The following is a 25,057-nucleotide window of genomic DNA, read 5'->3' as shown; positions in this document are numbered from 1 at the left end:
CACCATGTGTTATTATCGATAGTTATTATTGCTAAAAAGGAGCTAACTGCTAATCCCCCCCCCCCGTTCCTGTGTGTTAATTAATGCATTAGAATAATAGCAGATTAATACTGCATTATAATAATGAATGCATCAACGAATCAATGCATTAACCCATGCATTCATTAATGCACCGCCGAATCGATGCATTAATAATGCATCACAGTAACTAATGCATTAACGAAATAATGCATTAAGGCATTCATTAATTAATTCATGCGCACTGATATTAGCTTGCATCACCTGTAGACGGCTCGTTTGTCGGCCTCCAGCTGTGCCTGGGGGTCGCCGGCCGCGGCGGATACCGGCGCATTGGCGGCCGCCGCCGGCGTGGTGAGATGGACGGGCTGTGCCTTGCTGGGCTGCTGGGCTGTGGCCGTCATCTTGGGGGGGCGGGGAAGGAAGAAAATAAAACAAAAATGAGGTTTGTGGCACTTTTCCCCCAAGTTTTGCAGCCTTCTGCATTCAATTTTCAAAATTTAGGAGGAGGCAGCCCCGTGATGGGGCTCTGAGCAGGATGGTTTGGGGGGAGGTAAAAATATATTTGCATTTCATCTAATCCTGGCAACAGCAGATTTAGGTTATTCCCACTTTTCCCTTGGAGAAAATACAGGAAAAAAGTCCCGACATCCTTACTGCACAAGCAGCAAAGCAAAGGCGGGGGGTAATTTACTAAGGGATGCTTTGCAGAAGCCCCAGATTAAATCAGCTGCAGCGGTGCTGCTTGCCAAGGTTTTTTTCAAAGCAGGTATTATTGTCTAGACACACAGGCATTTTAAACTTTCTTCCAAAATTACGTGAGCCTCTTCCAACTTGCCAAGCCCAGGAATGAGTCATTTTTGCACTGTGAGAAGCCAGCCAAAAAAAAATCAACCTTTTTTCTGCCCGTGCCCAAATCACCCATCTTTAGCCCTGATGCTGCCCCAGATCGCCGACGCAATGGGGATCGCAAGGCGCCGGGGCTGGAAATCTACAGGTAAAATTACATCTGCGATGAGATAAATCATTCTGCTATCTAACTTTCTGCTTTTTTAAAAAATTGCAATTATTTTCGGTAAATATCTGTATTTAAGATGTGAGATGCGTCCGTGCCAGCGCACGTGCAAATGATTGCACATCCTTCCAGCATCACCCCCAAAACTTCCACCTGCACATGGACTGGCTTGCACATATTTAGGCGCAATCTCCATTTAAAATTATCAACTGCATTAAAGAAATCTGAATTATTTGCTGCCGGGCTGCAGATGACACATTGCTTTATCTTCACAAGATTCAATTAAAAAAAAAAAAATTAAAGTAGAATTTTAATCGATTTGGGTTCAAATGCATCAGCAAACCCCCAAATCCAGTGGTTTTAGCTCAAAATCTCAGTGGAAAATTAATGCAAAGACAGTGCTTCACCTGCTTTGGTGTTGAAATGTAAAAAAATCAGCATTTGCCTGTTTTCACCAGTAAATCTTCAATCCTCCCTTGAGCTGGGTAGCAAAATGGAGCCTCTGCCTCTTGTTAAATATTATATATATAATTTATTTATTTGTCTAATATGCTTATGTATTCTTATCTGTGTTTACTTATATAGAAATAAAATATCTATATATTTTATTTATTTGTTCAATATATATTTATTTCTGTCTGTTTATATAGAAAGAAAATATTTTTATATATTATTTATTTTTCTAACATACTTCCATATTTATATCTGTGATTATTTACATATAAATAAAATTTGTGTATAGACACACACACACACATATATATATAAATACTTATGTGTATACATGTGTATGCCCACAGTCTTCTCCAGCCAAACCCACCTTTACACTCAGCTTCTTGCCATGAAAAAAGCACATTTCTTGCCTCTCTTAAAAGCTGCGTAAACCCAAGCCAGGCCAAAATGGCGACACCTTTTGCTTTTAAAATGTTTGACTTTAATATCTCCTGCCTGACCTTTTGCTGTCAATATGGTGCTTTTTTTTTTAATCTCCTTTATTGTTCATAACTCCAAAGTTTGGCTCCGGCACCTGGAAATTCACCCGGCGCTATTTAATTTCTAACTCTCCCAACCCAGAAGCGGGATTGATTTCCATCCCTCTTCCCTTTCCCAGTGCTAAAAAAATGAGTGAAAATTTGGGGTTCACTTCCCCGTTCTATCCCAGCAGTTTGGATTTCTCTTTTTTCCCCCCATTTTCTATCTAAAATCAAACCGCAAGTGGGTTTGGGGATGCTCCAGCCATGCCTTTGAATATCTCCCCGTCCTCTTTCTCGTTTTCCCGTTTTTTATCCCTATTATCTCCCTTGAAAATTACTTTTTTTGGGGAAAAATGGCTTTCCCACCACCACCTTTTTTCCTTTTTTAATTTTTTCCCCTCGTTACATTCATTTACTGGGACACCGAAGCCCTTTTCGCGTCCTGCCCCGAAATCCCGCCAAGCTGGCTCTTTCCAGCCGTGTCTGCAACTAATTGGGCTATTACGCAAAAAAAAAAAAAAAAAAAAAAAAAAGACTCCTCTGCGGCTGTTTCAAAGCCATTACCTCACCTTGGACTAAAGAAAATAATAAAAAAATTAATAAAAATAATCCCAAGTCGGCAGGAAAAAGAGGGAAGAGGATGCTCGGATGCGAGTATTTGCAGCTGGGCAGAGAGGAAGGAAAAAACGCAGCCAAAAATGGATACACAGGGAGCAGGTGGGAATGGAAAAGGAGGAAAAAGGCAGCAGGTTTCTGGTTCGGGAGCGTGAGCATCTCAGCAGTGGGAAAATGGGGAAATATGGGGGAAAAGGGGCTGGATTTGGATATGAAAGCAAGTGTGGAAAAAAAATGTAGGCAGGGATTTTTTTTTTTTAATGGCCAAAAATAGTTGCAGGAGGGAAAAATGTAAAAAAAAAGGCAAAAATAAGAAAGTTAAAAAAAACTTTTAAAAAAAAGTTTAAAAAAATATGTTAAAAATGTTAAAAAATGGTTTAAAAGGTTAAAAATATGTAAAAATATGTTTAAAATCTTAAAATATGTAAAAATGTTTTTAAAAGTTAAAAATATCTTTAAAAATATGTAAAAAAAGTTTTTTAAAAGTTGTAAAATTTGTAAAAAATAGGTTAAAATCACATGTAAAAAAAACAATTAAAAAGTCCAAAAATCCCCATATTTTTGCAAGACTCCCAGTTAAAACAGAGATTTTTGAGGTGCCGCTTGCTCGACGATGCGCATCAGTTCCCAGTTATACTCCTTTTTATAGTATATTTCTGGCTTTTTCACTTCTTTAGGAAGAAAATCCTTTGCTGGAGTTAGCAGCTGCTCCCCAGGCAATGGCGGGGCTTCCCGCAGGTTTAAATGTGATAATCCCTCTTGTTTTAGGATTTTTTTTGAAGACTATGGCCAAATGCGTCATCTCGAGCGAGCAACCATGGTGAAGGTCTTCAGGGCAAGAAAATCTCCTAAATCATCAATATTTACCCTCTTCGTTAGCGTTTCACAGTGAAATTTCTCTGTTGCCATCATACATGCTGAAAACTGTAGTTCTGAGCCCCAAAACGTGCTGAGGACACCAGGAGTTGTGGGGTTTCATTGATCCTACTGAAAAATCAACATCTCCACCCAATTTTTAATCTGTGACTTTTTGAAAATAGATTTTTATAATTTAAAAAATTATATTTTTATAAATTAAAAAAATTATATCTTTATAATTTTCAATTTTTGACCCTGATGGAACCACCTAAAAAGCACTTCTTGAGAGGAAAAGCTGCTTTTATTGCTTTCTGTGCTGAAAAATCAACATCTACACCCAATTTTTAATAATTTTTAAAGATATATTTATGTAGTAAGTAAATAAAGAAATAAAATTTTATCTTTTTTTAATTTTCCATTTTTCTCCCTGATGGAACCACCTAAAAGGCACTTTTTGCGGGGGCCAAAGCTGCTTTCATCACTTTAGGTGCTGAAAATGCCTATTTTTAGAACAACCTCTTTTTGCTAACTTTGACAATGAAATGGCTGAAGACTTTCCCTTGGCTTTTGCTTTTAATTTATTCTGGAAAACATGCAGATTTTCAACAGGTTGAGTTGCTTGGCAAGTGTGATCACGCTCAGTATAAATGATGCTCCATATTACACCCCTTCAGCAGAACCAGGTGATTATTAAAACTTTTTTTTTTTCCTCCAAAAGGCAGCTTTTCCCATCATTTCTGCTTCATTTTGCACATTTCTGACAGTGAGGGTGAACACTTGCATAGCCTCTGCAGTAAAATACTAATGCAAAGCTCCCCAAACCCCTTTTTTAGCATTTTTCTCCCCAAAATGGTCTCCTTGATGCTGAGGAGCTGGTTGTAGCTCTAATAATTGATTTTTTTTTTTAATTTATCATCAACCATCTCCATCTCTTCCCTGTCTTTGGGGAGAGGAAATTTGTGCAATTTGCTTTCCAAACCTTAGAAATCCCCAATTTTCAGGTAAAAAAGCTCATAGCAGTCACAGCATTGAGTCAAAAAAAGCAACTCTTGGCTGTAGCTTCTCCTGCAAACACACTAAACTGAAGCAAAAACGCTTGAGCAACCCCCTCAACGGGAAAAAAAGGAGAGTTTTGAGCAACAATGCTCCTGAGAGTCCCCAAAATGCAATGTATTAAAACAGCAGGGCAGATAAGGGACAGGGATGGGGAAGGTAGGGAGGACATCTCCGTAGGATGCTGCGGGAAATCTCGGCTATTTTAAAAGTCCCTTAAATTGCCCATTAGGACTAAAACAGCGTCACAGCTCCCTGCTGCGTAAGCAAGAAAGGTGATGTGCTTCGTCGTGGGGAAAAAAAAAAAAAGAAATTAGGAAAAAAACCCCTTCTCGTAGTGGAGCAGCGAAGCAAGCAAATGATGACACAGAAGTTGGAGGAGCCATAAAAACCCCACCGAGGTGTCGTTTGTGAGAAGTGACCTTTTCCCACCAACGGAGACGAGCAGAAAGGAGACCCGGGTGGCTTCAGAGGGGGTGTAAAAGTCAATGTATTTATTTTAGCTTGCAGAGAACAGGCTTGATTTTTTTTTTTTTTTTCCTGGGAGGGGACACTTCTCTGCTTTTGCAGCCAAGATTTGCAGCAAATGAGGGAAAAAATAAAAATTTCCCATATGAATCCCCCGAAAAAGCTGCTTTGAATGCGGAGCTGGTTCAGCACTCAATCCAGATCATCCCCATTTGTCACTGTAGCTGGGAAAGTGGAAATGTGATGTGGATTTGCCCCCCCCAAAAATCTCGGGATGGGCTGTGAGGTGCGGGACCATCTCTGAAATCCAACCTTAACCACCACGTCCAGCCCACTGGGGTGCTCCGGTAGAGTTTCTCTTGGACAAACTCCTCTTCTTGTAATAACTTAACTCTGTAACGATGCTTGGAAAAGTTATTTGACCCCTTAAAGCAACATTGTAGATGAAGTCTTTTTTTCCCCCTGCCACGGGTTGCCAAAAAATGCCACAAGAATAAATCAAAAGGCCATTCCTACAGCTAAATCTGTCACGGTTTAACCAGACGTTTCGTCTTTCCAGCTTATTAACCTGCTGGCTGCAAACACACCACCGTGTCGGCCTTCCAAGAAGACCCTGTGACCCCAAAATAAGCCACAAAGGGGAAAAAAACCCCCATAGTTTGACCCAAACCCCTTCAATCCTGGAGATTGCACCAAGAGGGGTTTTAATTTTTGCCAGTCTCTGAAATGAACGTTTTGGGGTGAAATATTTTGTAATGATCATTACTTAGGAAGGCAGGGTAATTAATGCAGGAGTTGGGGGAGTCATGAGGGGTCTGGAGGAGCCCATGGGTGCTGGGGGACACTCACCTGCGGGGTGTCTTGGTAGGGAGGAGGGGGCACCGTCTGGGTGGCCATCATCGTCAGAGCCGGTGCCGGGGAGACATGGTGCATCCTGGGTGGGACTCACATCGAGAACCTGTGGGTGGGAGAAATTCCGCTGGATTAAGGGGGATCTCCCCCTGAAAAGAAATCCCATGGAACAGGAGAAAAAAAGGGACAGAAAGGAGAGGTGACAAGCACCCCAGCACAGTGCTCCACCACCCAGTCCCTGGAAGAAACCCAAGATGATTTGATGAGCCTTATCATAATCTGATGATTATTTGAGATTTGTGATTTTGGATAAGGAATGCATCAGGGGCCAAGCGAAGGGGGGTGCTGGCAAGATCTTCCCTGGACAGCAGCCAGGCAAGGGCAGAGTTCTTGGAGATGATGGTTGCCATCGGCAAACCTCATTATATCTTCCCCCTTGTGAGCCCTGGTGCACCCAGGCCATTTTCTTTCCATCCCTTATGCCTATAACCGCAGTGCCTAAATGGGGATTCCCGTTCCCTTTCCAGTTATTCCTCCTTTTTGGAAGCAGGAAGACAAGTCATAAATGCAAAACTTTCCATTTTCTGCAATTATACAGTAAAAAAAACCTGTCTCTCTGCCTTTGGCCACCATGGAGTCACATCCTCAAGCACTGCATGCTCAATCCAGAAGGGACATTGAGTATCCAATGTTGAGTTGACTGACACAGTTGACTCCTACATTGTGTTGACCAACCCAGTTGACTCCTATGTTGAGTTGACCGACCCCATGGCGATTGAATGCACAGAAATGAGGAAAGAGGGTTTAAGCCCTTGCTTGATTCGAACCAGGGAGCAAACTCTGATTTTGACATCCCATATGGACATCCCTATGGAACCCAGGAGGCAGTCTGAGACATGCCACCCCAAACTCTCTTGAAGTTGCTCTGCTTTCTGTAAATGCATAGTTATTTGGGGGGAAAACAGACTCTTTTTTGGTATCTTCAGGTCCCAAGGAGATGGGGAAAAAGAGAGGCACCAGGAAGGGACAAATCTGTAGAGAGGTCTTGGCTGGATGCTGTCCCCAAGGATAGAACTGATGGCAGATGTAACCAAAAAGGAACTCTTGGCCCCAGAATGCCTCCTCTCCCATTATTTCACTGCAGCTGTGTGCTTGCTTCAGAAGAAAAGCCAATCATCTTGCTTAAATCCTCAAACACCCCCCCCATCCTGAGTCCTCTCTGAGTCTCTGAGCTCTGTGTTAAGCCAACTCACAAAGCCACCTAGCAAAATCCCCCCAGAGCCCTCAGAAGCGCATTTCTCCCTGCAATGACTCATTTTTGTAAGAGATGACATCTCTCGAAGGGTTCGCCCCGTTGCGATGCTCATCGATGCATTGGGTTCCCAATTGACTTCTCATATGGAGAAGAGCCGTGGTGCCATCCCATGAAGAAATGCAAAAAGTTATGTAAAGTCCTCTGATATTGTGAGGGGATCTACCAAAAAATAGTGTCAGTGTCACTTTTGCCATGAAATGGTGACATGCAGGAAAAAACGCTCTTGCACAAGGCAGAGGAACAGGGATACCAGTGAGGTCAGTAAAAACCGAGGCACATTTGGGGTCTTCATATCAGTCTACACAGTTTTGGGGGGGGAGATTCACAATACTCTGGTCTTCTCAGTGAGGTCAACGGTTGTCTGGGGGAAGATTCACAATATGCCAGTCTTCTCCATGAGGCTTCAGCCTTTGCAGGAACCACCAGGCACCAAGAGCACAAATGCACCATATCCACATTGAAAGCCAAGTTCTGTCTGCATGGGATGAACATCAACCATTCTTATTATTCTGCATGAATAATTTTTTTTAAATTTTTTTTTTTTACTTTGCAATACTATGGATGATCCATGAATTGAGTATTAAGAGAGCACACCCAAAATCCTGTGCATTGGAAAAGCAGACCGGGGTCCTTGCGTGACACAGACCTCTTGTAGAGAGAAGGATATTGCATTTATGGGATTAAAATGATGCTTTCCATCTTTCTTTCCCAACAGCAAAATAGCAGGAGGCAAAATTATCTGCTCCTGAGTGAACTCGCGACTTAAAATCTTCAGTGTCCAATGTCAAATCTCTGCTTGCAGCTGCAGGCATGCAAGCATCCACATCCTCAAGGGGTAGCACCAAGGGGAACACCTCCCCACCAGAAATAGCTGCAGCTGGAGAAAAGCAGAATTTAGCACCATGACGGTCTAGACATCTCGGTGGGAAGCTAAAAAAAAAGAGATTACTATTTTGGGGAAAAAAAAACCTGCTTGGCATCTATTGTTCATGCCAGGAGTGAGCCTACCTGTAGTGCGCGGCAATTTATTGTGGGGTGTGAGCTTTTCGGTTGAATATATTCCCAGAAGGTGGCAGTCGGGAGCCCAATTTAATTGCTGAATATCATCTAACCTGCTAAAATCAAGCCATTCGTTGAGGCTTTATGGGCGTTGATTTGTTTGGAGAATAGGACTTACAGCCAAATATAAAAAAAAAAAAAAAAGGATAAAAATGAGAGACAGCTGTTGCCGATAGTGGTATATTTATCTTGGGGGAAACAAATGCACTCGGGTGCCGTAAATATCCGGGGAAGCGCCTGGCACTCACGGGAAAAGCCAGACGGGTGTTTCACGCAGGAGCCCCCAGCCATGAATCTCAGGATAACAGTGCAAAGCTGTCAGCCCCATGGATTTATCAGCAGCCAAACGCAGGGAAGGGTCGAAAGCTGCTATTTTATGCATTAATCCTTTCTTATTTTTTATGTTTTTTATTTTACGCATTAATCCTCTTTTTTTTTCCCCACCTCTGAAATCAATTTAGCTGCATGAGCTCTTGACCATAGGCATCCAGAAGACGAAAGGAGCAGAGCATCGCCAAACCCCTGCCAACCCCTTGCAGATCAGCTCAAGGCAATGATCAAATCTTGGGCGAAGAGTGAATTTTGGGGGGCTGGGGCTTGAGGACGGCAAGAATTGCAGCCAACTCCTGGGGTGTTTACACAGAGGAAAGAAATGGTGAGCAATAAAACCCATAAAGGCTCTTTCATTTCCAGAAGTGGCAGTACTTTAGGTTTTGGCAGCGACCTGAGATCAAAGTATCTTAAATTTCCTTATGAAATAAAATTATTTCAGCTATCACTGAAATATTGCCATTAAGTTGAAAATGTATTTCCCGAAGAGCTTGCATCTACCGAAAAGACTCTCAGATTTATTGGCTGCATTTTGCCAGCAATATATTACCTCCTCTTTCAAATAAAAATAATTAAAGACTAAGTTGAGAAGTTGGGGGGGGGGGGTGTCACTGATGCCTCAAAACATTTAAAAAATCAAAGTATTGCAGACGGTCGCTCACCACTCCCCAGGTGGATATGACCTTGTTGATTAATAAAACAGCCATAAAACCATACTAGAAATAGAGTTAAATGAAAAAAAAAAAAAATCACATTGTTGGACTCCATGTTAGTGTTTTCAGTGGATAATGTTAACATTAGCTTTGCAAGGTGCAACTCTTGTTTTCAAATCAATGGGAAAATGGGGATCGTTTTTTCTAGCTCATTCAGCAGTTTCTCCCCCGCAGCAAAACATGCAATTGATAATGGAGGACTCAATGTGAGAAATCAGAAAATCAGCTTTTCAAGCATTTCCTCTTCTCTACCCAAAGTTTCAAAATTGTTAGAGATACTTGAGGACATTTTCCTGGCCACAGGAAGGTATTTTTCTGTATGAAGGAGAGATTGCCTTTTCTAAAGGTTTTGTTTTTTTTTTTTTTTTTTTAAGATTTGCAATGACGCTGTGTTAGTCATGCTCTCTCCACAGCGGGTTGCAAGTTTTTTTATGCCTCCGTCTTCATGGAGGGCTTGTGCATGCTGAAGTTTATGATATATGCATTCATTATATGCATATATCTAAGTTAAAATGAAGAAATATAGCTGAGGGGGAAGGGAGAGGCACCTCCAGAGGATGATACATCTTGCTCTGAACCGCCAGTGAGGACAGGTTCACCCTCGGCGGGTGATGCCAACTCTTCATTGGTCATAAAGTGAATCGAGAGTGACCCTCTTGCTCTTGAACATCTCATTTCTATCTGCCAACCTTTGCCCTTTTTGTTTTTACCAAAATTCACCCATTACCCTGAAAGATGAACACTAGGCTTTCACGAGCTATTAAAGGAACCCCCTTATGCCACCCTGAGTTCATTAAAAATAAACCAAATGCTATTAAATGGTTGAAAATGGGGAAGAATCCCATTTTTCAAGACATCACCCATTCTCGGTCATTCCTCACATTCAAGTTGCTTCCAAGTGGGCTCACATGATGCCTCGTCTGAGGTTATCAGGAGCATTTGTGCAAGAAATACCACTGCGCCACAAAAGATTTTTAATTTTTTAAGGAATATTTGGTAGCCAAATTTCCTCTATCCAAACCCAGGAGGGTTTTTGCACTGGGAGCATCTTTTGCTCTCAGCCAAGATGCTGGTTCCCTAAATGCTGGCCTTTGTAACCTTCCTAGCAACCAGTTATCACATTATTTCCCAATAAAAAAGGATGAATCGAGTCTGTGCATCTGGTACAACCACGGGCTAAAGCAGATGGAGATTTGATATTTCTGCAGGATAAACCCTGGACCAGAGCAAACCCCTTTTCTATTTTTCTCCTAAAAAAGCTCTGGGTCAATGCATAAGCACTTCAGTAAACGGGAGGGGGAAACACCATGTCAGATAATGCCAAAAACCTCTTGCCAAGCACCAGTTTGGTTTGTCACCGGATGGGACACATCCCCTGGGTGCAGGGGAAAACAGCATTTATTTATTTAATATTCGCATTTATTTATTTAATATTCGCAAATCCTCCTCCCAACTCCAGCTCCACAGAAAGGGGGGAGCTGCCACAATGAATTTCCGATGAGAACAACAATTACCACTAAATATTTCTCTCGTCTCCGAAGATACCCAACCCTAAAAGGCTCCAGGGATATCTCTGCAACATAAACACAAGAATAAAACCTGCAAGAGCCAGTCAGAGCTTTAGTAGACAAGGTTAATGTACCTTGAACAGCAGCATTAAACAACTTTGTTCTTTTTTTTTAAGTGAAGAGCTGAGATACCTACATACATTTTAAAGTGTTATTTTTATAGAGGGACACCATTAAAGCACCTTCCAAAACAAACTGGCACAGGGAAACATCAAAGAAGCTCCTTCAAAGTAACCTGAAAATACTTGCATTTTGTGCAATCCAGCCCCCAGCCCAACAAAAGTTCCCAAAAGAGCAAATTGTGAATTTTTTCAGAGGGCAAATCAAAAAGCTTTGAAGTGAAATGTAGCTGTGGAACTGAAAAAATGTGCAAATTTCCTCTTGCCGGACACAAATTTCCAGGGAAAGTTTCTGATTGCCTTGAGAGTGCTTGCAAAAAATAGGGAGTGGATTAATTTTCCAACAGTTCTTCACTGCAAGCAAGTAACTGTGAATAACTTATGATCAAAATCTTGCCCAATGCTTTCAAATCTTGCCTTGTGCTCTTTGTTTTCAATTGCAACCTGCTAATCCCATGAGAGAGGAATCACTGAGCACCCACTTTTCCATCGTGCAAACACCAAATCTCAATCCCACACCAGTCTTGCTATGGGAAGGTCCCGGCCCCAAGGTCCCAGCCAGGTTCAGAGGAGCTTCTTGGAGGACAAAGAAGATGACAGTAAACATACATGATGAGTTTTGGAGAGATGGGCTGGAAGAAGAGGCTTAAGTATGGGTCTGAGATGAACAAGGTGCTGGGAAAATGGGAGATTTGGGGTTTTTACACGTCTCTGTCCCACCAGCAAAGGCGACATCAGAGCTGTTGCTTTGAGGATGGGCAGCCAAGAAGAAACATACTCAAAACCAGTCTTGCTCAGCAAAAAATTAACCATCAGCCACGTTATTCCATCCCAAACTGACAACTGCAGTCCTTCACCAATTTCTCAGCCAGCGCAAGTATTGCAAACTGCAAATCAGACCAACACCAGTGCAAAACCCACCCGCAACCTCAAAGTAGATGTGTGCCAACAACTCCAGCAAAGATCCCACCACAAACTATGTAATGACTTTTTGCAACTGTTGCTGCGGCCCATAAACACCCCATGAGCAACACTGCAAATTTTAATAATGCCTTTTTGGGGTGTTTATTTTGCAGATCAAACCCCACAGGCTTCATTCAAATCTCCCAACACCTGCATGAGTAATTGCACCAGGTAAACACAAATAGAAACCTGCTTTTTCGTGGGCTTGCAGAAATTGGTCTAAATGGAAACCTGCTTTTTGGTGGGCTTGCAGAAATTGGGGTAAAAGCAGCAGAGCTAACCCAACTGCAGAAACACAGGCGAGATGTGCACGGGAGTGTGCAAAGATTTCCCCTCTCGTGGGAAAGCCCCGAAAACAGAGCAATGCCGCAGCACACCTAATAAAACCCTCTCCTCCCTTAAATCTGCCTCGTTTCTTGCTAAATCCTGCTATCACGCTTGCAAATTTTCCCTTTGGGAAAGGGAAAGAAATCCCTCTGGAGCCGGCTGTTTTCCTCTTTCCCATATGGCAGATAAATCAGAGCTCCTGACTCGCTGAGTTTCCGCTTCACATCCCTCTCTTGCAGCCCTCTGACTCCTTCTGGTCTTACCTCCCCCCGGAATTTCCTTTTAAAATGCAAAATTCCCAATGAGAAATGACTCTACAAACCAGAAGCCAAAAATAAGATTTTCCTTCCCGGTATCAGCAGACAGTTGTCCCCATCCAAGCCCTGAGCCAAGACACCAAAGACTGCGATGTGAGCTGCTAGATTAATTGCCTCGATTTAAATATCTTTCATTTGCCCATTTGAAAGCAATTTTTTCCCCATATTTCCAGCCTCAATGACAAAAGAGAGATTTGAGATGTGACACGGTGATTTATACAAGCTCTACCTAGCTAGGGAGTTACAAATAGTTTTGAACTCCTTTAATTACACTGTCTTCTCCATTTACTCTGAATGGTAGACCCTAAGATATGTTCAGCCTGCTCTGAATTCAACACAATGAGAAAATTGGGGACAAAAAAGGACTGGGAAGTATTTATGGTGTCACACAGATGTGCCAATTTTTTATGCAACTTTTTTTGCACAATGATGAAAGGTACAACCTGGCCTTGGAGGTGCATCTCTGTGGATGTACAGGCTTCAGGAGGAGGAAAGTCGACATGATTTTGTGCCTGCAAAGTGGGGGGACCCACATACAAGGTGGAAAAGGCTAAGGGGAACCAAGTTATTTCTCAGAAGATGTCTTCAGGATAGATAATTTCCATCATTAACCTCTTAGAGCAATGCCAGCCTTCTGTTCCAGAAGGTAATTAGGTGGATACCCATCACCACGTCTTTCTGCATCTTTAGTGGGAGGTGTCTGGACCTTGTTGGCACAATTTGCTGAATAGGTTGGGTTTGGTCTTCTTGCTGGAGATGCTTCCCAGGCCAGGTTGCACTTGTGTCCTCCACAGACACGTGCTTCTGTCCTCCACGGGCTCAGTTTCCTCCAAGGGGAACAACTCAATGTGCCCAAAGTACATCACAGGGCACCGAGCCCTTTCACACAAGCACCGGGCGGCTCACATCAAAATACTGATTGGAAAGAAGGCATCAAGGCAGAGAGGATCTCCCCAAAAAGAGGTGATCCTAAGCCCGCACAGACCCCCCCAGAGAAGTCATTTGAAAGTGAACCCAACCTGTAGCTTTATTAGAAAGGGGGCAAAACCAGACTAATGAGAAATTCAGCTGCTTCCTCACATCCTTAATCCTGTTTTTTTGGCTGAGGGAAGGTCACCAGCAAGAATCAGTGCTGGAAGGACAGCCTAAGGGAAATAATCCTGCCGTTATTGGCTGCTGTTTATTAAAAGGGACCTTCAGAGAAGGCAAGACTCAAGAGAAAAGACTCAAAGAAAAGATGCTGTGCTGCACTGTGGACTGAAAGAAGCTTTTGCGTTTTCCCCTGACATGCCCCCACCCTAAATATCACTGGTTTAGGAAGAAATCAGGCAAATTGAAGGCGGCCCCTCCATTTTCAGTGACCAAAGATTTATCTTTGCTCCTTCAGGAGGAAAGTTGCAGCCAATGGGGTTTTATTTTCTTTGTCACCTGCTGGGTGCCTACAGTTTTGGCACAGATCAAGCACATTTGTCACTCTGTCAAGCCCTAATTTTAGCAGTCAGGGTTGACTAAAGGACTGCGAGACCCTTGGTTTCATGTACATCTTATTTTAAGCTCCATGTTTCAGTTATTTTTAGCTGGTGACCATTTCTCCACATCCTACTGATGTGCCAAAATTTTGTAGTGATAGCAACCCATATTTCAGGGTATTTTTACAAAAATGTATCTGTGTTTTCCTCCAGGCTGGCCATGGCTTGTAGGGCTCATAACAACATGTTTTTAATACTTGAGCTTTAAAGCAAGATTCTCTGCACAGCCTGATTTCTAAAAAACAAAGCAAAACAGAGGAAAAAAAAATATAATTCCCCGCTAAATGCTCACTGCATTTAGGGAAGGGGTGATATAATTCGGGCCTACCCAAAAAGAGCAGAAATTCCCCCAAATAAAGCCCCACCAAGGTCACGACTCACCACATCCTGCTCAATTAATACATATAATCGTGCAATTAATATATATAATTGCCTAATTAATATAAAGCAAAGCAGCCTTACCGTTTGGGGGTGCTCAGGGAGCCGCTGCCCTGCAAGCGTCCTCCCGCCACCCCAAAAACAAGATTTTCTGGGTAGGGATCACAACCTGGGAAAGCAAAGGATGAAATATTTGAATATTGAGAGAAAATGATGAAACGAGATGGTGAAATATTAAGCAGAGGATGAAGCTTTCTGCACTAGGGAAGGTCTTCTGGCAGCGTCAGAGAAGCCAAGGTGGGCAAGTCCACTCTTAATGCACTTTTTTGTAGTATAGTGGGGAAAATAGGAGGAATCAAGGAAAACTTAGGTGGGGATAACCCCTTGGAGGTGAAAGCAGGGCTGATGGCTGAGCTAGATCAGACCGCCAGGGTTTTGCCCGTGCAGGTTTGGACATCTCCATGGAAGGACAAAAAATAAATCAGATTTATAGAGGTCGAACCGAGATGTGTCCAGAAAACGAAGGCGTGCTTGTTGCTGGTCTATCCGCAAAGGATGAAAGGCAATGCAGTCCCGTCCTGCCCTTTTCGGCTCCTGGAGGGCAGCAAATCCCCGGGACGGGATCTCACTGAGGTTTAGCGGTACAATCCAGGTCTGAAAAGGAGAAAAAAGGAAAAAAGCAATGAACAGCATTGCTGTTGGCCATGCTCCCCTTTCGCGCTGGCTGTTGCCACCCCCCTTGTTAATTATAATCTTCGCTTGAGTGTAAAAGTGCTTTTACAATTGGGCTCAGAGAGCACAAACTATGGAAGAGCCATTAACTCAAAAACAGGGGAGTTCCCAGCCGTTATTTGATAAGGAGAAGTCCACACAGATGTTAGAGATGATGCTGCATCTACCAAGGATCTAGCCTTTATGGAGGCTGCGGCTGGAATGTGTAGACCCATCTAAACAAATCCAGTGGAAAAACAAAGATGGGCTGAGCAATGATCAGCACGGCCACAGGGGTGTTTTGTGTCTGACTGCAAAAAAAGGAATAAAAGAGAGAAAGTTCCCCAGATCTCTGAATATACATCACTTCTATCGAGCCCCTCAGATCTCCATTATACATCTGATAAATGTCCCTTGATATACATCACCTCCAGATATTACCTCTATGTTAGGTGATAAACATCACCTGAGATCTCCGATATATGTCTGATATATCTACCTTGATATATATCACCTGGTAGTGAGCTCCTCAGACCTCCAATATATGTCTGATATATGTCCCTCGATACACATAATCTCTGTCGAGTTCCTCAGACCTTCAGTATACATCTGATATATCTACCTTGATATAAATCACCTCTAGACAGCTCCTCACCAATATACATCTGACATATACATCTCTGATATATGTCACCTGACTGGAGCTCCTCAAATCTCCATTATATATCTGATACATCTAGCATGATATACGTCACCTCTAGAGAACTCCTCAGATCTTCAATATACATCTGATATATCTGCCTTGATATATATAACCCAGTACAGAGCTCCTCAGATTGCTGATATATGTCTAGTGTGTATATATATATATATATACACACACACACCTTGGTCTGCTGAGCTGCTCGGATTCAATTGTACATCTGATATATGCACCTCTAGATACACATCACCTCCAGAGAGTTCCTCAAGATCCCCAATATATACGTGATATATCTGCTACGATACACACCACCTCCAGAGAGCTCCTCAGATCAGCAAGGCACACCTGAGGGATGCATCTCTGCTATATGTCACCTCACGTGGTGAGGCCATATGGGAGATCCATGAGAACCATTTCCCCTGGTTCCACTTCCATCCCAAACCCCTTGCAATAATAACACTTGCATTTTTGTGCCCTCACAGCCTGTATCCATCATTGCAGCCAGGCGTATGGGTCCAAAAGACCCATATGGGGGTAGCTTGCATAGGAAGTACCATTTCTGGAAACCTGGACATCACCGAGGCCATTGCCCAAGGAGAGATATGGAAACAACTGGGTGATTCCAGGGCAAAATGGGGAAGAAACCCCCAAACATGGAAAACTTGGTGAAAGGGGCGAAAGGTCCAGATGCCTCTCGAGTTCTCGGGCAAGCATAGGTCCTGCTGAGAGGTATAGAGACCTAATGTGGGTTATGTTAAGTGCTCAGAAGGGGCTCGAGTCCAAAATTCTTCCACCGCAACAGCAGCTGAAATATTAAGCATATTTACAATCAAGAATAAAAAAACCCTACGGGCTTGTGCCTTGGAGCATGCACAGGCTGATGCCAAATACACATCGCGGACCCAGGACTTGATTTGCATTAGATTTGTCCTGACAGCGTGATGAAAAAGCTCATGTTTCTGAGCAATCCTTCATCCCTGTAAAGACTTTTTTCCATCCCGTGGGAGAGACTTTTGTCATCTGGGCTTGCCACGTGAACAAAACATAAAGACTGGAGGAAAAGGAGCAGATAAATAAGGCTCTGCCAGTGCTAAAAGAGCTCTGGTAGACTGATTTTCATCCTTGGAGGTGATTAGGACTGAGGTCTTGGATGCTGCATGCATGTAGGACAAAATACGGGCTTGTGCAGCTTCTGCACAGAAGATGCCATTTTTGTCCCCATCACGAAGAGCACCAAGAGCCAACCCCAGCGGGGACGTCTCCCTGAACACCCTTGCAGAGGGAGATAAGTCTTTTTGAGCCAGCGCACACTTCTAGCAACTTCAAAAGGCATCCTTTGAAGTTTAGCAGAGGCCTTTGAAGTCCTCCCAATGCGAAAGGGAACGGAGGAGATCCCTCCTTCAATATGCTCCACCACGGGCAACGCAAGCCAGCAAGATACATGGTGTCCTGGACACTCATGGTTGCATGGAGCAGCGCTGCCCGAGGGTCATAAATAAGACACCATTTATGACGAGCCATCAATCCCCCCAAATGCCCTAATCAATCCCCCAAAATGCCCTAAATCCTGATCTACTTGACCTGAATAACATCCAAGAGCGGAGATGAGAACCCAGCATCCCGGGACCTCAGCATGTACCCAGGTTGCAAAAAGCCAAGGGCAACCCTCTTAATAAAGATTTAATTAAGTGCAAGGCAACGCTAATAAAGCTGACATTTAGGAAAAAAAAAAAAAATCCAGGGTTTTTGCAAAAAGTCTAGGATTTTAAAGTAAGAAGTCTTTTCCTGTCGTGTCACCTTGTTTCCAATGTGAGCAGATCATGATGCTTCCAACCTCATCACATAAATGCTGTTTAATTGTGACTATGATTTTTTTAACATATTTAATACCAGCTCCTCTGACTTAAGTGGAACCAACGAATGGTGAAATCCCTAACAACGCTGCTGGGTTTTGCTGAATTATTTTTATACCCCATGCCACGCCCAGGAGCAAGCTGTACTGACCCCAAACTCTACACCCATGGGGACAACCGAAGAAACCCCGTACACACGAAAAATAGTAGAAAGGCAGAAATCAAAGCTCAAATTTCAGTTTAACTCTTTAAGGAGCTCCAAGGGGCGATCATGACTCTTCAAGCACTTTGGCAACACCCACTGCCATCTGCAATGAGGACCATTGCAATAAAAACCTTTGATTCGTTGGGGTTTTTCCCTCCATGGTGCAATTTCTGTAGCATCCTCAGGCTCTGAGTAAGGGCTGGGGCTGGATCTTGGGGATGCTCAAAGGTGCAAGAGCAATATGGTATTTTCATCCTTCTACCTTCCCAGTCCCGTAAGTTAAACCTGATGATGCACTAACCCCATCCTTACTCAAAGAGAGTGAAGAGATACAAGACATGCCCATACGCACACAATATTTCTCTATTTCTGCAAAAGCAAGGCCGTTTCACCGCAAAACGCAGTCCAAGAGAGACGAGTCCATTGATGGAGCCCCGCTATAGGCGATTTGCATTATCCAAAGGGGGCACGTATGGAAATACTAGACCCCCACCCACCCCTGGACATGCACATGTGCGCACATCTGGGCCCAGGGAACAAAAGCGGCCTCGCTATGCCGTGTCGATAAATAATGGAAAGTCAAAGTGTCCTGCAGAAGCGGCACCATACTGTTCGGCCTCGGGCGAGACGAAGGAAAATTCGGTACCCATGAGGTCTGGAACAGTGGGATTAATAACACATCAATTTTAATGCAGGGTAGGTTGTGGGGTTGTTTTTTTTCTTTTCCTTTTTTTTTTTTCTGCTTCACAAACAGCAAAGTGAATGTTTGAGCATCTCGGCGGGGGGTTAATGAGGACTCTGATTAGTTATTCAGATTTGCTGATGCTGCCTCCATCCATCCTCGGATCGGGGAATAACGGGAAAGGGTTTGCAGAAAAAGCTCTTAAAGACAACCTGCTTGGCTTTCACAGCTTAGGCGGACACAGGTTTCGGGAGGTTCATGCTGCAGGGGTTCCCAAAACTGAAATCCTAGGGCTAGCTTTGGAGTGGAAAAGCACATTTTCCCACCATTCGGGAGGGATGTGAAAAGCTGCTGCGTGTTGGGCCACGCTGATTCCTATAACGTCTCAAGGGAAAATATTCAGATTTGTGGTTTTTTCATGTGAAAAACAAACTTTTGGGTGCCTTTAATAAAATTTGTGTGCAGTTATGGTCAGAGGTACATGACCAAAAATGATGGATGCATGGATGAAGAGATGCAAGGACAAACAGATGCAAGAATGCACAGATGAACAGATGCATGGATGCAAGGATGGAAGGAAGGATCGACCACCCTGTAAGCCACCACTGGGCTGCAAAAATGCAACACCTTCCACTGTTGCAGTATTTTACACAGCATCTCATAAAAATCTAATAGAGTGCCTTATGTTCTTGCACAAAAGGAGCTCACCTATTTGCTCCTTGGCCCAGAAGTATTTTAAGCACGTTGAGCTCACCCACTGCTGCTGTATTTTGGTGTTTATTTCCAGATTTAGGCTTTTGTTCTTCACCTGCATCAAAAAAAAAGGCAACCTGAGAAAATAGATGGCAGGTATCCGAAATGAAGCTGCAAAAAGCCTTAAAGGATCAAGCCAGAGCAGCGTTTCATGGCACTGCAAAGGGGGCTCATCGAAAAAACTAGGCATTATTTTAGGATTCATTTTAGGATTCATTATTTCTTCATCAAGAATAAATATTTTAAGGATGGACGGGGTGGTGACAGCACTCTCTCAACGGTAAATTCACCCCAGCATTGAACATCAGCACTTTATTTCTAGTTGGGTCTAGAGACCCAGTTGGCTCTTGCTTTGAGCGTCACTCAACTTAGCAAAACACCATTCAACAGGGTTTTTCGGGCATAAACTCCCCAGTATTCGTGTCATTCCCCACACCCCTGCCAGGATCTCAAAAGAAAGCCAAACTGGAGTTATCCATCCAATTTTGCAAATGCTGGGGCTCTCCATCCCAAACAGGCTCTTTTCCCCGGGACCGGCTCCATATGCTTCATCTCCGTTTTAAACGGCGCGTTAATTGTTCTGAATTAACAGCTCCAGCTGGAGGAGCAAACAAGCAATTTGCAACCTTAAGATAACGCCCAACTTATCTCAAGTGATTTAAGTTGGGTTTTTTTTGAGGGGAAATCAATCTTGCCTTTCTGGTTGCAAATCCACCGCTCAGAGCTTGGCTAAAATCACATCACCGAGACAATTAATGCACCCATTTAGCAGAAGTGGCTATTAGCACGTAGCCACAGGAGGAGGTGGGATGGTAGGACAAAAAGAAGAAATAAGAAATCTCCACATTTGGCTTTACTTTAGAGACAGGAGAAATATGATCTGTCCTCTTCACTGCCAGGCAACCCAATGATTGCAGTAGGACTCATGAATATTTTCTCCCCAACACACTTTTTTCGTATTACATTTACATTCTGTTTCAAAATATTCACATTCTCAAAAAAAAAAAGAAATCTTTCAAGCTTTACCCCTCTGCCCTCTTTCATCTCTTTTTCTCTTTTCTTTTTTCATTTGCTGCTAGATAGAAGAGGTGAAAAAGAACAACCATGCTGATTATTTGTTTACAAGTCTGGATCTTCAACATGGATAGATTTTTTTTTTTAAATTGGCATTTTCACCATTTTAAATCCTTTCTAATATCACCCAAGGTGTGGGATTCAAGAAGCAAAGTCCATCCCCATCTCCCCACCCTGTCATGCCTGGTTTCAGAGGAAGCAACAGTGCTGGCAGTGAAAAGGACTCTACAGAAATGTTATTTCTCCTATGAGAATGCATAACTGCTTTGGAAATGCAAAACAAAGTTTTCTATGATTATGACCAAGTGTCTGCTGCTAAATCCAGTGGAAGCTCCTCTTGCTACCCCAGCCAAGGTTGAGTTGGAGTAGCAATGGTCAATGTCCATTGGCCCCCAAGAGCATCAAGGTTGGGTCCCATCAGATGACCAGTGTTGTGGATGGAGTCATGGTCCTCCAACAAGGTCTTCTGCTGAAGTCGGAACAGTTCATGTCTGTTTTACAGGGAAAAAGGGGTTTAATTGTGCCCTGAAGACGCTGAGAAGGGACATCAAAATGCAATGATGCATCCTTCTCCAATGCTGGGAGGCACCTCCAAAATACAGACCTAACGTTGAAGGCCATGGGCAACGCTGCTGGGACTCGGGCAGCCTTGGATGCCTGGATCCCCGGGGCCCAGCCACGCTACCTGACGACCTCCTGGTTCACGTATGAAGTAACAGGAGAAGCGATAAATCACTTTGGCACCTTCCCTGGGCATGGCAGCCCTTGATAAAAGACCAAAATTCAAGGGAGGCAGCCTGACACCACACTATTCCCAGCACACCCTGTTACACAGATTAATCCTTCTTGATGGAGAATTACAATTAGGGCTCCATCTTAAGGAGATATCAGCAATCAGATACCTTATCAAATGCCACCTCAATTATTCAAATAATCCCTGGCTCTTAGATTTAGGTGCTGTTTAGGGAAAGCAGTCCGATTAATGTGCTGACACTTCCCCATCACGTCCGACATCCTCAACTTCATGTCTGATTACGGAATTTGCATTCAATTTAATTTTTTCCATCTGGAGTAAATGAATAATCCGAGTACCTACCCCAGCCTTAATTACATTTGTTAAATTAAAAACCCGGGATGTGAGAAATTTAAATGCATGTAGCTCCACGGCCAGACAAACCTGCACGTTCAACCTGCTGCAGCCCTGCCATCTCCTGCTCCAATTTCTCTTCCTTCCCCACAGCCAGCCATCAAAGAAATTACAACTAGAAAACAAAAATTCTTTCTAAATGATGAAACAATAGATGATCTTTTGACATTTCCAGCGCTGTTTGCAGGGGAATGAGATAAAATGTAATAAATTCATATACTTCTGTGTGTTTCTTGGCTCTAGCAGCTAAAATTTCCATCTCTTTATGCAGGAGTCCTGGGGAGCAGAAATCCTTGATAATGCCAAACAATTCGACACTTTATTTTCTCTTTACTCCGCACCATGCAAAACACAGGCTTCAAGCTGCCAGCTGCTGGGAGTGAAACCAGATGCCACATCCCTTTTCCATATGGAAACAGAAATCGCCCCGTCTGGGGGCGCGCACGTGCTCCCCTCGTTTGCAGCCCTTTGTGACCCCGGGGTTGCTACCAGCATGTGGCAAACCCTCTCCCCAGCAGCAAAAAAGATCATTGCAATGGTGCAATTGTAATTTTTTTACACTCGACTTGGTTCAGGCCAGATCCTGGTACCCATCAGCCCCAGAGAATGGCAGGGAAGATTTGCCCTGAGCCACCAAATTTCCTAATTTTAAAATAAAAAGCTAAACAGGGAGGTGGAAGTAAAAGCACTGAACTTGACATTTTTTTTAAATAGCTTTGCAGAAGCTTGCTAAATTCCCCTTCTTTTGGAGAAGATGAAGCTTAAAAGGATGGAATTAATAGGTGGACTCAAGGTGGTGGCAAGAAAAGTGTCTGAATAATCAAAGAATAATTAAACATAAATGGAAGATAAAGCATTTCCAGCTCTGGCCATTTTAGGAGCAATACTCCATATATCATGTGATGGGAAATGTCAAATAAATATATTGGGGTGTTGATCTAGATGTCAGCAACAATGAAAATGTTGAGGAAAGTCTGTTCTTAGCGCTCCTAAAGACTGAATTAAATAAATTACATGTGAGTGAGTGCCATGGTAATAATCCCCCCAGTTTGAGGCTTGCAAGACTGGTAATAAAACACGGCTACAAATATTCAGGAAAGCCACGCTCGGGTAAAGTGAGACAGGTGAGAGCAGAGCTGAAAATAGCTTTTCCCTTTGCTCCCAGCATGCTCACAGCTCAGGCAACATTTCTGCACTCCGGGGAAGCTGGATTTGACTCCTCACCCCTCAAAAAATGCCCTTGGAGTGGTGTAACAGAGCATGTCCCCCCAAGCACAGTGGCAGGATTTGGCCATCAGAGAAATCTCCTCCAAGCAAGCGGCTTGGCTGCCGTCTGATGGACATTGCAGTTCCTCATCCGTTCTGGCTTTCTTCTGCTTTGTTTTGAGTTAACAGTTATGGTGCCAGAGGAGAAAACATCATGTTTTAGCAATGAGGTCCCCAGTGAGGCTGTTTAAAAATTAATTAGTGCCATGCAACATATTAGTGATGAATAGTAATTTTAGCTTTTGTACCTACTTCATCGCCTTCTACACCATCATTATTCCAGCTTTTCTATGGTCTTCCCAGCCAACCAGTACCTAATACAGGGCGTACCAAAGAAATTGTTGCCTGTGTCTCCTGGAAACACCCCGTTCAACAGCAAACACACACCCCGAGGTGTTTTCAGTGGAGCTTTTAAATAAATTAAGGTCATGTTTGCTGAGCTGGCTGGAAGGTAGGAAGCTGCTCTGCTCATGGTGCAGGTGCCCATCATCCCAAAACTGCAGTTGTCCAAGGGTATGAGCCTGGATGGACCCCCCATGGCTCCTATACAAGGTGGGTATTGTGGTATGGAGGAGGCTGTGGGTCCTCCTGACTTCATCTAGGATGGAGGTCAGAGGTCCTCCATCCATGGATGGAGATTGTCCATGGGTGGAGATCCCCCAACTCTGAGGATGGAGAACCTCCAAGGATGAAGAGCCCCTATCCCCAAGGATGGAGATCTGCCAACCCCAAGGATGAAGATTCCCTCCCAAACCCAAGGAATAAGATCCCAAAGATGGAGAACCCCCAACTCTGAAGGTGAAGATGCCCAAGCCTCAGGGATGGAGCTCCACAAAACACAAAGATGGAGATCCTCCTAATGCCAAGGACAGAGATCCTCCTAACTCCAGGGATGGGAATCTCCCCAACACCAAGGATGGGGATCCCCCAAGCCCAAAGGTGGAGATCTCCAAAGCCCAAGGATGGAGGCCCCCCAAACCTCGAGAGTGGAGATTCTCCTAGCCCCAAGTAGGGGGATTCCCCCAACCCTGAGGATGTAGATCCCCAAACTCCAAGGATGGAGACCCCCAAACCTCAAGGATGGCAATCCTCCTAACCCCAAGTACAGGGATCCCCCTAACCCTGAGGATGTGGATCCCCAAAAGCCAAGGGCCCTCACAACCCTGAGGATGGAGATTCCCCAGACTCCAAGGATGGAGATCCCCCAACCTAAGAATGGAGACCTTCCAAGGAGAGAGATACCCTCCAGCCACGAGGATTAAGATCCCCCCAAAAGCCCAGGATGGAGACACACCCCCCTTCCCCAAACCCAAGGAGGCCAACCACCCCCTGGGACCTCACTGGCTGGATTCCTCACCCCACACTGCACTGGGCAGGACCTGGGGGCATCCCCCTGGTCTGGTGATGGCGACCCCCCCAAACTGCAACCCCAAATGAGCCACCATCCCGCTCCTTCAAGCAGCGAGCGAGGCAGCGGGGACCAAGGAGCCTTGCCGCGTCAGCCACCTTCAGGTGGATGGCAAAGCTGAGGGGAATTTGCAGGGACATCTGGAATATATTCATTTTACGGCATGTTTCATATCACAGACAGGTACTTTGAAGCAGTTAAGTAGTAGCAGGGCGGCACGTCCCCATGGGTGGGCTGCGGTTTGCGCTTTCAGCCCGAGCTGCCCCGGCATGACAAAGGGGTTGGGGAGACGGAGCTGACGTTTTCCAAACACAGCTTTGTGCCTCTGGGGGCAAATCCAGAAAGAAATTAAAACCCAAAAGGCAGAAAAAAAAAAAAAAAAGAAAAAAGAAACCAACCCCCACGTCTAAGTGATGTTGATCCCTGCATCAGGCTATTAACAGTCCCATCACAAATTGTAAATGACTCAGATAAATTAAATGGCTTAGCAGCTGCGAGGAAAGGCCCTTCTGAAGATTCATTTGTTTCGCGGAAAAGAAATTAGTCGGGAATTTAAAATCTTTTCCAGCAGCTTGATGCAGACGCCCTGCCAAAGCCCACATGTTGCTGCTCGTACAGCCCTGAGATGCAGCCGGCCCCCAAAAGGAAAAGTCCTCCGTGAGCATCCGCAAGCAGGGAGATGCAGGCGTGCTCCCGCTAGCGCACCACTAACGAGGCTGTGCCTCCTCCCAGCAAACCTATTAAAAGCCTCAAGCGATAGAGGTCTGAAAACAGGAAGATTTGA

At 43.9% G+C, this 25,057-nt stretch overlaps 1 protein-coding gene across 5 annotated transcripts in view; it reads right to left on the bottom strand.

Annotated features, from left to right (window-relative positions):
• Window positions 1-25,057, bottom strand: part of PKNOX2 (PBX/knotted 1 homeobox 2) — a 95,527-nt gene that overhangs the window by 20,763 nt on the left and 49,707 nt on the right. For all 5 annotated transcript variants that reach the window (XM_075035010.1, XM_075035007.1, XM_075035011.1 and 2 more), the window contains 4 exons: window positions 14,974-15,125; window positions 14,556-14,640; window positions 5,851-5,959; window positions 283-422 (listed from right to left, as the gene is read on the bottom strand). In XM_075035010.1, coding sequence (XP_074891111.1) covers window positions 283-422; window positions 5,851-5,934 — 224 coding nt within the window. In that variant the 5' untranslated portion in view covers window positions 5,935-5,959; window positions 14,556-14,640; window positions 14,974-15,125. The remainder of the gene's footprint in view (window positions 1-282; window positions 423-5,850; window positions 5,960-14,555; window positions 14,641-14,973; window positions 15,126-25,057) is intronic.

Source organism: Buteo buteo, chromosome 9, assembly GCF_964188355.1.
Source record: "Buteo buteo chromosome 9, bButBut1.hap1.1, whole genome shotgun sequence".
Taxonomy (NCBI): Eukaryota; Metazoa; Chordata; class Aves; order Accipitriformes; family Accipitridae; genus Buteo; species Buteo buteo.
Note: the sequence above shows the minus strand (reverse complement) of the source record. Positions and strands in the feature narration are given on the sequence as shown.